At 41.3% G+C, this 12,311-nt stretch overlaps 1 protein-coding gene across 1 annotated transcript in view; it reads right to left on the bottom strand.

Annotated features, from left to right (window-relative positions):
* TRMT44 (tRNA methyltransferase 44 homolog) overlaps nt 1-12,311 on the bottom strand; it is a 35,458-nt gene that overhangs the window by 6,588 nt on the left and 16,559 nt on the right. Inside the window, exons 4-8 of the mRNA XM_034772886.1 lie at nt 10,268-10,375; nt 8,479-8,550; nt 2,144-2,250; nt 1,302-1,485; nt 382-787 (exon numbers count right to left, since the gene is read on the bottom strand). Coding sequence (XP_034628777.1) covers nt 382-787; nt 1,302-1,485; nt 2,144-2,250; nt 8,479-8,550; nt 10,268-10,375 — 877 coding nt within the window. The remainder of the gene's footprint in view (nt 1-381; nt 788-1,301; nt 1,486-2,143; nt 2,251-8,478; nt 8,551-10,267; nt 10,376-12,311) is intronic.

Raw genomic sequence — 12,311 nt, 5'->3', positions numbered from 1 at the left:
TGTCAACAATTAAATGTAAATTGAGTTAATTTTTTAAAAGTAAAAATATAGACTATCACCCAGTATTTAAATGTGAAAAAAAGGATCTAGCAAATGATAAAAGAATAGAGTATGAATAGATATTATAAAAATCGAAATGGTATGGCATCTAAGGAGGTTAGCAGAGAAATTTTTGCAAATGACTTTGCAACTAATTAAGATTAGTGTACCAATTACAGGGATTATGGCAGTAAAGAGTTTCCTAAGAATATTCTGTATATTTGCCATAGGAAATACCATGAAAAGTACTGTAATGCTATGTACTGGCAGTGGCAAAACTGTAAATTTTAATAGCAAGCATTATTGTATGAAATGTACATTACATGTTAAGAACAATCTTACCTCCTTTATTCCAGGTGTTCAAATGTACGTCAAGTGTATGTTCCCATGGTTTCTCTTGGGCTGCATTTAACAGTAAACTTGCCACGGTCAAAACCACAACATCTACAAAATCCCGAGGGAGAGCAGCACAGTTCCTGACTTGTTCTACTTTTTCTCTGGGTTGAAATCCAGACCACCAGACCCTGTCACCATCTGTCTTGGTCTCATTTGCAGCACACTCCAACTCTACTGCTTGGTCAACGACACAGTTTACAACATGGTGGCTGTCACACTGATTAGATCCAACTGTTTTGTCTGATGTGACCCCAGTGCAGGACTGACGGTTGTTAATATACTGTGTTCTCTGTTTATCGATTCGATCTTCTTGCAGAGGTGGATATGTTCTGGACTTCCCAATGAGGCATACCTATATTAGCAAAAATAAATAAAATTACTATTTATACTGCACCAAAGGCATTCTTGATGCTTTATAGGATCTTTACAGTCCCTACCCAAAAGACTATTTGCAGGATCAGTACTAAAAATGGGTCCCTACTTTAAGGCTCTTACAATGTGAATTTTATGGGATGCAGCAAGGGACAAACAACCTAAATGCTATGGGACAAACAAAGGCAGTAGGAGACTATATGGGAAAAGCAGATATACAATAAGATTTTCATTCCACTAATATGAATATGATTATGTAGTACTATAAAATGATACAGCCCCTTTTGCTTCCTTTAGGCCCCTTTTTGTGACGCTAAGTGGAACGTAACAGACCATGCAGGAGACAGATGAATGATTTTAGCCTTTGTATGGAAATTATTGTCTGCAATTATGTACTAATCTGTTGTGGCCTGCCTCTCCAGTACAAGCATAATGAACAAACATACATGTGTTATAAATAGCTGGTAGCATTTTAAAATGTCATTAGAAATTACCCTTTTTGTTGAGGGAATTCTAAGGCAATCTTCTTCCACACTGAAGCCACATTCCAGTCCTACTTCTGTAACAAAATCAAGATATTCTCTGTATTGCGTCTTCTGGCTTTGCCTTCGGTTATATTTTCCATGGAAATCAAAGAAGCAACAAGGCAGTACAAAGTAGCAACAAGAATAGGAAGACCTGCAAGAAGGATTATTGTTTACTGAATAATAGTTATAGAAAGCTAATTTTATTAAGTGGCTGTATGAAACAGTCAATACCGTTTCAGATACAAGCAATAAACATCATTTAAATGGATTGACAGAGCTTCTAGGTCAAGCAGTATAACTATGTTCTTCCTTCAGTGCTCCTCTGAGTGAAATAGTCACTGGTTATTTTGAGTGTTTACTCTAGAGATTTATCATCCCAGTTTAATTTAATACCAAAGGACCAAGGCAGGACCAGGGCTTGCAAACTCTTGCTGCTGGATGTAGTGAGTGGGACAGTTCAAGGAAAGTAAGCACTAGACTTGATAGTAAGTGCTTACAGGATTAGGACTTAAATCTAAGAATAAAATCTAGTTAGATTTCTTGTTCCACAAAAACTGGAGAGATGCTATGTTATTGCAGCTTTCTGTGATGGAGAAATGACACAGAAACCCAATTCTCAGGCCTCCTAATGGGATATCTACAGAGATAAGTGTTTTGTGAGTAGCAATCGCTCTGTTAAACACCAATCCCACCCAGTCCTGCAATGAGATCACAGATCACCACATCCTTTTATGAACACTGGAAGCAAAAGTATACAGTTCTCTCAGTGCATGCATATAATAGAGATTAGCAGAAACTTTTTTCCATACCTAGCTGCAATTACAGGTATCCATGGCGTTAGCTCATCTGAATGGTTTCCTATTAGCCAGTCAACATTTGGAAATAGATAACTGTCATCTGGTCTGATTGCACATTCCTTAAAAAAATAAAATACAATAATTCTAAAAAATTTGGGAACGAAATGTATTTGACACATTGAGGGCAGCAGTATAAACCCTAAAATAGATTTGAGGGGAACAGCAACAGCGAATGTGAACTGCCAACGTTTTTCTGATCTGAACCAAAAGCAAATACTTTTGCTATGCAATGATGCTGAGAAAGAGGGACGATCGATAAGTTATCTTAAGTGCCTATACACAAATGCAAGAAGCCTGGGAAACAAGCAGGGAAAACTGGAAGTCCTGGCACAGTCAGGGAACTATGATGTGATTGGAATAACAGAGACTTGGTGGGATAACTCACATGACTGGAGTACTGTCATGGATGGATATAAACTGTTAAGGAAGGACAGGCAGGGCAGAAAAGGTGGGGGAGTTGCGTTGTATGTAAGAGAGGAGTATGACTGCTCAGAACTCCGGTATGAAACTGCAGAAAAACCTGAGAATCTCTGGATAAAGTTGAGAAGTGTGAGCAACGAGGGTGATGTCGTGGTTGGGGTCTGCTATAGACCACCAGACCAGGGGGATGAGGTGGACGAGGCTTTCTTCTGGCAACTAGCAGAAGTTGCTAGATCGCAGGCCCTGGTTCTCATGGGAGACTTTAATCACCCTGATATCTGCTGGGAGAGCAATACAGCGGTGCACAGACAATCCAGGAAATTTTTGGAAAGTGTAGGGGACAATTTCCTGGTGCAAGTGCTGGAGGAACCAACTAGGGGCAGAGCTTTTCTTGACCTGCTGCTCACAAACAGGGAAGAATTAGTAGGGGAAGAAAAAGTGGATGGGAACCTGGGAGGCAGTGACCATGAGATGGTCGAGTTCAGGATCCTGACACAAGGAAGAAAGGAGAGCAGCAGAATACGGACCCTGGACTTCAGAAAAGCAGACTTTGACTCCCTCAGGGAACAAATGGGCAGGATCCCCTGGGAGAATAACATGAAGGGCAAAGGGGTCCAGGAGAGCTGGCTGTATTTTAAAGAATCCTTATTGAGGTTGCAGGAACAAACCATCCCGATGTGTAGAAAGAATAGTAAATATGGCAGGCGACCAGCTTGGCTAAACAGTGAAATCCTTGCTGATCTTAAACGCAAAAAAGAAGCTTACAAGAAGTGGAAGATTGGACAAATGACCAGGGAGGAGTATAAAAATATTGCTCAGGCATGCAGGAGTGAAATCAGGAAGGCCATATCACACTTGGAGTTGCAGTTAGCAAGAGATGTTAAGAGTAACAAGAAGGGTTTCTTCAGGTATGTTAGCAAGAAGAAGAAAGTCAAGGAAAGTGTGGGCCCCTTACTGAATGAGGGAGGCAACCTAGTGACCGAGGATGTGGAAAAAGCTAATGTACTCAATGATTTTTTTGCCTCTGTCTTCACGCACAAGGTCAGCTCCCAGATTGCTGCACTGGGCAGTACAGCATGGGGAGAAGGTGACCAGCCCTCTGTGGAGAAAGAAGTGGTACGGGACTATTTAGAAAAACTGGACATGCACAAGTCCATGGGGCCAGATGCGCTGCATCCGAGGGTGCTAAAGGAGTTGGCGGGTGAGATTGCAGAGCCATTAGCCATTATTTTTGAAAACTCATGGCGATTGGGGGAGATCCCAGATGACTAGAAAAAGGCTAATGTAGTGCCCATCTTTAAAAAAGGGAAGAAGGAGGATCCGGGGAACTACAGGCCAGTCAGCCTCACCTCAGTCCCTGGAAAAATCATGGAGCAGGTCCTCAAGGAATCAATTATGAAACATTTAGAGGAGAGGAAAGTGATCAGGAACAGTCAGCATGGATTCACGAAGGGGAAGTCGTGCCTGACTAACCTAATTGCCTTCTATGATGAGATAACTGGCTCTGTGGATGAGGGGAAAGCAGTGGATGTGTTATTCCTTGACTTTAGCAAAGCTTTTGATACGGTCTCCCACAGTATTCTTGCCGCCAAGTTAAAGAAGTATGGGCTGGATGAATGGACTATAAGGTGGATAGAAAGCTGGCTAGATCGTCGGGCTCAACGGGTAGTGATCAATGGCTCCATGTCTAGTTGGCAGCCGGTTTCAAGCGGAGTGCCCCAAGGGTCGGTCCTGGGGCCGGTTTTGTTTAATATCTTTATTAATGATCTGGAGGATGGCATGGACTGCACTCTCAGCAAGTTTGCAGATGACACTAAAGTAGGAGGCGTTGTAGATACACTAGAGGGTAGGGATCGGATACAGAGGGACCTAGACAAATTAGAGGATTGGGCCAAAAAAAACCTGATGAGGCTCAACAAGGACAAGTGCAGAGTCCTGCACTTAGGACGGAAGAATCCCATGCACTGCTACAGACTAGGGACCGAATGGCTAGGTAGCAGTTCTGCTGAAAAGGACCTAGGGGTCACAGTGGACGAGAAGCTGGATATGAGTCAACAGTGTGCTCTTGTTGCCAAGAAGGCTAACGGCATTTTGGGCTGTATAAGTAGGGGCATTGCCAGCAGATCAAGGAACGTGATCATTCCCCTTTATTCGACATTGGTGAGGCCTCATCTGGAATACTGTGTCCAGTTTTGGGCCCCACACTACAAGAAGGATGTGGAAAAATTGGAAAGAGTCCAGCGGAGGGCAACAAAAATGATTAGGGGTCTGGAGCACATGACTTATGAGGAGAGGCTGAGGGAACTGGGATTGTTTAGTCTCCAGAAGAGAAGAATGAGGGGGGATTTGATAGCAGCCTTCAACTACCTGAAGGGGGGTTCCAAAGAGGATGGAGCTCGGCTGTTCTCAGTGGTGGCAGATGACAGAACAAGGAGCAATGGTCTCAAGTTGCAGTGGGGGAGGTCCAGGTTGGATGTCAGGAAAAACTATTTCAATAGGAGGGTGGTGAAACACTGGAATGCGTTACCTAGGGAGGTGGTGGAGTCTCCTTCCTTGGAGGTTTTTAAGGCCCGGCTTGACAAAGCCCTGGCTGGGATGATTTAGCTGGGAATTGGTCCTGCTTTGAGCAGGGCGTTGGACTAGATGACCTCTTGAGGTCCCTTCCAACTCTGATATTCTATGATGTCTTATTGGTGCAAAGCATAAATAAGGCAATAGTAGAAACACATAAAACAAGTCAGACGTAAAGCTAGACAGAGAGGAGGCCATAACAACAACAAAAACATGCATAAACAGAAAATTAAATACATTTGATTGTATCCCTCTCCCACCACTCTTCTTGTGCCACTTGTCCTCTTCGACCACAATCTTGCAATCTGCTTGGGCAGACTCCTGTGGCCACAGAGAGCCCCAGTGACTTCAATTTGCAGGATCCAGGCCTTAGATCAGCATATGATTCATCAGAATTCAGCTTCTCTAGTCTGCTTCCCATCCCCAGGTCCACCTCAAATGAAGTCCCATTTTTCCCCTCTACACCCCTTCTGCTCCTCTCTTCCCCCATGCCTACTCACCCTGATGTCATCTGTGTACAACCTCTCACACCTCTACACAACCACTATTCTTTTCCCCTTCAACTTATCACGGAGCTGCCCCCTGGCACACACTAAGTCAGGGGTTGCTAGGATGTGCGTGGGAGATGGGGACAAGGATTTTGAGGAGGGGGAGAGCAGAGCTTTAATTAGGGAGAGTTGGGCTGTGTGAGCACTCAGCATGTCTGCACTGAGGTATCAGCACCTGACACCTTTCTTTCATGCTACTGCCATTGAGAATGTGCAATAACTAATGTTGGAGACACTCCATAAGGTATCCTAAACAAGAGCAGGAACTGCTATTGGTTTAATTTAAAAATTCAAGAGTGGCCAATATCCAAGATGCTGTCAGCACACGAGAGAGAGAGAAAATTGGAGTTTGTGGCTATTTCACAAGAGGAATCTAAAGACCAGGGAGGAAGAGAGCTACATTTTAAAAAGGAGGCATTTTAAAAAATGTTTCTTCATAAAAGTTAGTAGATTTTTTCCTCAAAATTTCCATGGAAAAATTAACAGTCCTCTGAAGAGTTACTGGGCCAGAGATGGAAACTGAACACAGAATTTTAATACGTCTTTAAATGAAAATCTCTATACAACCTTAACTCTGGAATCACTATCAATGCCTTCATTTTACATACAGCGTGCATGCATGTATTTACACACATGCTGTATACACACACACAGTCCTGAAAATGCATCATGTAAGCTCATCCAAATATACTAAACCAAAATGTTTGGTAAATGCCTTTATGTTCTGATAAACAAATTACCACCCACACTCTATTTTAATTTTGATTGTTCATTTTTGAAACAGTCTGGATTAGCAGTGCTGTATTCTGCATTTAAATAATTATCCATAATCAGATTTGTATTCATCACGTCTGACAGCAGATTGGTGCTGCGATACTCCACCTGTCACACGCATGAATAATTTTAGTATTGGCACTGCATGCCACAGATTGCAATTCTCATACTACAAGTTCTGCTTTCAAAAAAATCAAGCTAAATTAAATAACTTCTGAGGGTAACACAAAGGTGCTATGAACAGGTGGTTTCTTCTTTTACAAACCCTGTAATTTAAAATTCCCTTAGCCACAAATGCATGTGATGAAATAAGGTTACGCAATCTTCTCCTCCACCAAACAGCTTTTAGAAGGCATTTATTTCAAATGTTTATATATAATTCCCATAGCTGATGTTCATATTTGTAACCGTTTTATGTTCATTTAACCAAGACTATAATATAATTACTTGCACATTTAAAAAAAACCCTACAAGACGAATAATTAAAGGGCAAAAGGAAAAGATACTTTTCCTTCTTGTCCCTTCACTATACAGTTAAGGGTCCAATGCTGCAAAGCACCGTGAGTGCTCTCAGCTCCTAAAAACACTCAGGAGAGTTCAGGGTGCTCAGCACTGCACAAGATGGTGCCCTTGTGGCCTGATCCTGAGCCCAAAAAAGCGAATGGGAAAAACTTCCAATGACTTCCATGGGGCAGGGCCTAAATGAATTAATATGTAACAGGAGAGAATAGAACATGACTAATTAGTTCAGAAGTGACTAGATGTAGTATATGGGAGTTGAAATAGTACATTGTCTTGTGCTCTAGACTTTTACTTCCAAACCCTTGGCTTAAATTCTGGCTCTGGACTGCATGGTCTGATAGTCACATTCAGTCTCTATTTGTCCACACTTGAGAGCCACTAAACAGTTTGATACAACTGGCCGTCTCTGTACTCGAGGATGGGGACTGGAAAAGCAGGGATGATGCATGCCAGCACCGAAGTGAATTAGCACTTTGATCTTCCATGACTTGTATAAACTCTGCTGGCCTGATTGAAGCCAATATCAACCCTTGGCATTGAAATTCCTGTTTTTTTAAACTGTGTGGGGAAAAGTTATACTGAACTATTGACATATGTTAATTAACAGCCTCAACTAGAACACAACTATATAGGGAGTTTTTTGGTTTTTGTTTTTGTTTTTTTTTAAGGCAGCTGAATCTGGGGAAACCTTAGAGATCTTTTGAGAGAGTGGAAACAGGGAAAGTCAATTTCAGGAGTTTAGTGAAAAGAAAACAAGGAAACTTAGGAGCAAGGCAACTATCAATCAATGTGAAGATTTGATACACAGAGGACTATGCACAGTTGGATTGAAAGTGAATGTTCCTGTGTTCTAGTTGTTTCTGTTCTCATAAAAATGCTAATGTGGAATTTGAAAGATAATCCCTCTTTCAGACCCATTTTCCTGTCCAGTTTGCTGCAGGCTATTATTGTGATGGCTTATTACAAAATAAGCATAGCAGGTGATTGTTCCTTTTAAGACTGAACAATAATGCTGCTCCAAAAGAGGATTGTGGCTGGAATCATTTCCAGAGTGATTCTATTATGAACGTCTCAAGAATAAGCCAAAAGCTTTTGAACTTCGATTTCCTTGAGGATAGCGCTATATGGTGTTGCTGCGCCACCACTATATAAGCAATGATCTTTCAAGATCAAAGATTGTATTTATTTTGTGTGTGGGGTGGGGAAGTTACCTACGCTGGTTCTTATAACTGATCACTGGGGGGGAAATTGAGCATATGCATGGATACAATATGAAACAGCCATCCTAACCCCAAACTTCCTTGCCAACAACCTACAAACCTGACTATGTTGAACCATCACACTGCAGCTGACAGAACAGTACTCGTATATTCATACTAAATTAAATAATTTGAAGCAATGAATGATGAATAAATAAAAATAAAGTTACTGTAGGTCGGATTTTTACAATACCTCTAAATGCGTTTGTGGTCCATACATGTCCCATATTTTTCTTCTTCTGACATCAATTCCCCTACCTGGGTACTGAAATATTTGGATTAATAATTGGTTAAAAAATAAAACATAATATCTTGTATTTATAAGTCTTTCATCTCAAAACTTCATACACCCTTGTCAAATCAAGGTACAAACTAAATACAGGGATAACTTGATCCACACTGACATGCAGCCACCTCTGTGAAACACAGCAGCACTGCGCAACAGATGGGGTTAGAACCGGAATATCATGTCAAATGGAAAGAGCAGGGGAAACGTAGGTAGTCTGAATATAATTACCCAATTTGGAACTGGACCTGGACATGATAGTTGATGCCTGTTTGAGAAATGCCCTGGTTCTCTGTCTGAGCATAAATAGTCAGAATCTTGGATAGCCATCTCATCTCTGACTCATCCATTGAATCATTCCCAAACACCACTTCCTACAGCACAAAACTGTTCCTTTGCCATCCAAGTACTGACTCTGACCAAACTTGTTTAGCATGTATCTGACAGGATCTCACCATGAGGTGCTATGGCTGCATGCTAAGCTAAGAAACAAGGAATAAATTACCAACTTGACTTTCAGTTTGAGAGTCCCATGTTACACCGATCAATGAAATAAACATTTCCATGAAATTTAAAAACGTTTTTCATGAAATGCCTAAAGTCCTATAAATATTTTTTTTTAATAACCATTAACTTCCTTTTCAAATATTTCTTAAAAACGATGAAGAAAATGTGCTGAGATGAAACAGCCAGACACTGAAATTCATGGGATTTTGTTGTATCACATAGAACTCTTCTTTAAAATTTTTGTCTGCATCAAACATTTCTGATAAAAATCAGCCTCGAGGACCTACACTTTGTTATGCTCCACGCACACAAGCACCATGTACTGGCAGTCTTTTTCACAGTTACATGACCATTTGTCGTGATACGGAAAAATATCTTGTAGCTTTGTGGAATTGGAGGACTTTGGCTTCAATACTAACTTTCCTTCCTCTGAGATACAAATTACAGAAGCAAAATTAAATCCAGAGCATAGGTTCTCTGGCTCATTTAATCTTCTGACTACCAGTAAATGTCAGCTGTTATATACTTCCTTCTGGGTTAAATGGCAGGGTAACAAGGCCAGCTGCCAAGGAAATAAGCTTAATCACTACTGTTAAGGGATAAATCCTGCAGTGAACCAGGGCTAGTTAGTTTTCTTTCCAAGGATCAAGTTGGTGTGGAGAGCTGTCACTCCAGAAGTGTTCCCCATGAATCCAAAAAGGCAGTACAGGCAACAACTAAACCCACAAACTGTGCCATATAAAGTACAGTCTCTGATACGTTTAGTACACACTATATTACCTAGTTTCCTTTTTTGATGCAGTCAAAAGCCCCGGCCCACTGTGGCTTTGATGATTAACAGATTACAAAAAAGATTTCATTTCAGGACCCAGAAGTTTTTGTTGATTTTAAGTTATTTCCCATCTTTCTATACCCATAGCATGGTTAGGCTGCATAATTGCATTTTTTTTTTCTTTTCTTCTACATTAGACTTGAACAGGAAACAAGTTCATTTAACGGAGAACCACTTATACTAACAAAAAGCTTCTAATCAGTTCTTTTTTTTCCCCCTGATAATTTCAGAGATTCAAACCCTTGCTTTAGTGACATTAATGAAGTGCATTCCAGCTGTCAAACATGCCAGATAAAGGAAAAGAGAATCAGAATAATGAACACCTCCACTTTTGTTTGAAAAAATGATTATTTTTACCCCTTCATTGCTCAGAATATGAACCAGCAGACCATTTCCGCATCCTAGGTCTACAAAAGACTGTTTCTTAGACAACCCTTTTTCTGCTCTCTCTTCTTCCCAAAGGATCTAAGCAAAGACAAAAATTAAAACAAATTTTAATCGCTCAGAGCATTTTCTCAATGACTAAAGTATTTGTGGCCCATTCCTGCAACTCTTATTCACGAGTAGAGATATGGACTTCAATGGATCTTCTCCTGTGAGTAAGGACTACTCTCATGAATAAGGGTTTGCAAGTGGGAGCGCATAATACATTTTCAAGAAAAAAAGTTTAAATGGGAGGTTGCATAAGCTAACAATAAAAGTTAATCCCCAGGTGCACTGATGGAGAGGAAGAATGGCTTTAAGTGATTAAGGCACTAGCGCTAGGAGATCTGGGTTTAATGCCCTGCTCTTCCACTAACTTCCTGTGTAACGTTGGACAAGTCACTTAGTGCTTCAGTTCCCCATCTGTAAAATGTAGCTACCTCACAGGGCTGTTGTGAGCATAAATAACTTTAAAGAGCATGAGGCACTGAGATACTATGGCAAGGGGGCCCAAGTAAATACTTTAGACAGAAATAACACAATTGTGGGATCACACAACAGGTGATCAAAAATCTTGATTTGTGCCACATATATCAATAAAAATGGCCATCTTCCAACCCCTCAGCTAGTGCACCTACCATTTTGCCTCCCTTTTCCACAAGGGTATTTTTTTGTGTGTCTTTCCTGATGCCCTTTAAAGCACGCAATGGGAAGTAGTGAAAGTAGATCATTTGTGATTCAGATGCAATTTGCCCTACATATCAATTTTCCCCACAGATGGGGGGAAAAAAGTCTGAATGATAGTACTGTATTACTATTTAGACCTTACTTTATTGCTTTTACCCATAGATTTCTAAGATGATACCTTTCATGAGTGTGGAGACTGAGGTACAAGCAGGCAAAGTAACTTGGTCACAGTCACACAGCAGTCCAGTGGCAGTGCTGGGGGTAGAATCCAATGATTCCCAAATGGTGCCTTACCCACTGGGCCATGCTGCCTTCAATGGAGGACTGCCTTGACAGGGGAATTCCGTGCTTCTTCTAAGTTGTGTAGTTGAGGAGAGTGGCTACCCTGAGGCACTCACAAGCCCTATGCTAATGGAGTGAAGCTTCTGCACAGCTTAGGAGAGAGAATGGGAAACCTCTTCTCCTCTACCTACTTTCCTTAACATAAGCCACACTTTGACTTGTTCTGTCCCTCATGCAACCGCACACCTCTGCGAACCGTGCAGTCTGCTGGGCAGCTCCTAAGCCTCACAGAAGTGGAATCCTTCTGCCACAATGCAAATAAATCATATGCACTGATTGTATATTATTTTCATACAGTGGGGACATTGCTAGAATTTTTTAAGAACGCTAAAAGAAAGATGTCGAACGCGCTCCTCGTTTACTAGCGTTGCTGCAGGATACTGAGTTTGCTGCAGCACTCAGTGTAGCTCAGCCACGTAAATCAGAGCTGGCCTTGTCACATAACATAGGTCTTTATTAGCCATATAGCACACGGGAGCTTACTTAGAAAGCACTTTTCATTGGATGATCTCAGAACAATCAATTTATAAACATAAATGACTTATTGTCTAATGTCTTAAGGATAAATGTTTCTTTTTGGGCCAATGTAGTAAGGACACGTCCTGCCCTGATTAGCTTAACTACCCAAATGAGATAGAACAGGACTAGGGATGATAAAAGTGGCTCAAGGAGGACAAGGGTTACAAGAGTGACAGATCAGGAGAGTGAAGCAAGTGGTGAAGGAGGAGAGCAAGGTCATGTGGCAAACAAGATTAGGGAGGCTCTTCCAGTCACGGGGTGGGGGGATAGCATGACAAAGGCATAAAGATTCTCGTGGGAGAAAGAGAGAACGGTCATGATCCTGCAAAGCACCTAGTACTTCCTATGAAGTTCTGAGCACCCTCCATATTCACATCTAAGCAAACAGAAGTTGAGAGTACTCAGCACCATCCAGGATTGGACTCCAAGG

The sequence above is a fragment of the Trachemys scripta genome, chromosome 5, assembly GCF_013100865.1.
Source record: "Trachemys scripta elegans isolate TJP31775 chromosome 5, CAS_Tse_1.0, whole genome shotgun sequence".
In the NCBI taxonomy this organism is placed as follows: Eukaryota; Metazoa; Chordata; order Testudines; family Emydidae; genus Trachemys; species Trachemys scripta.
Note: the sequence above shows the minus strand (reverse complement) of the source record. Positions and strands in the feature narration are given on the sequence as shown.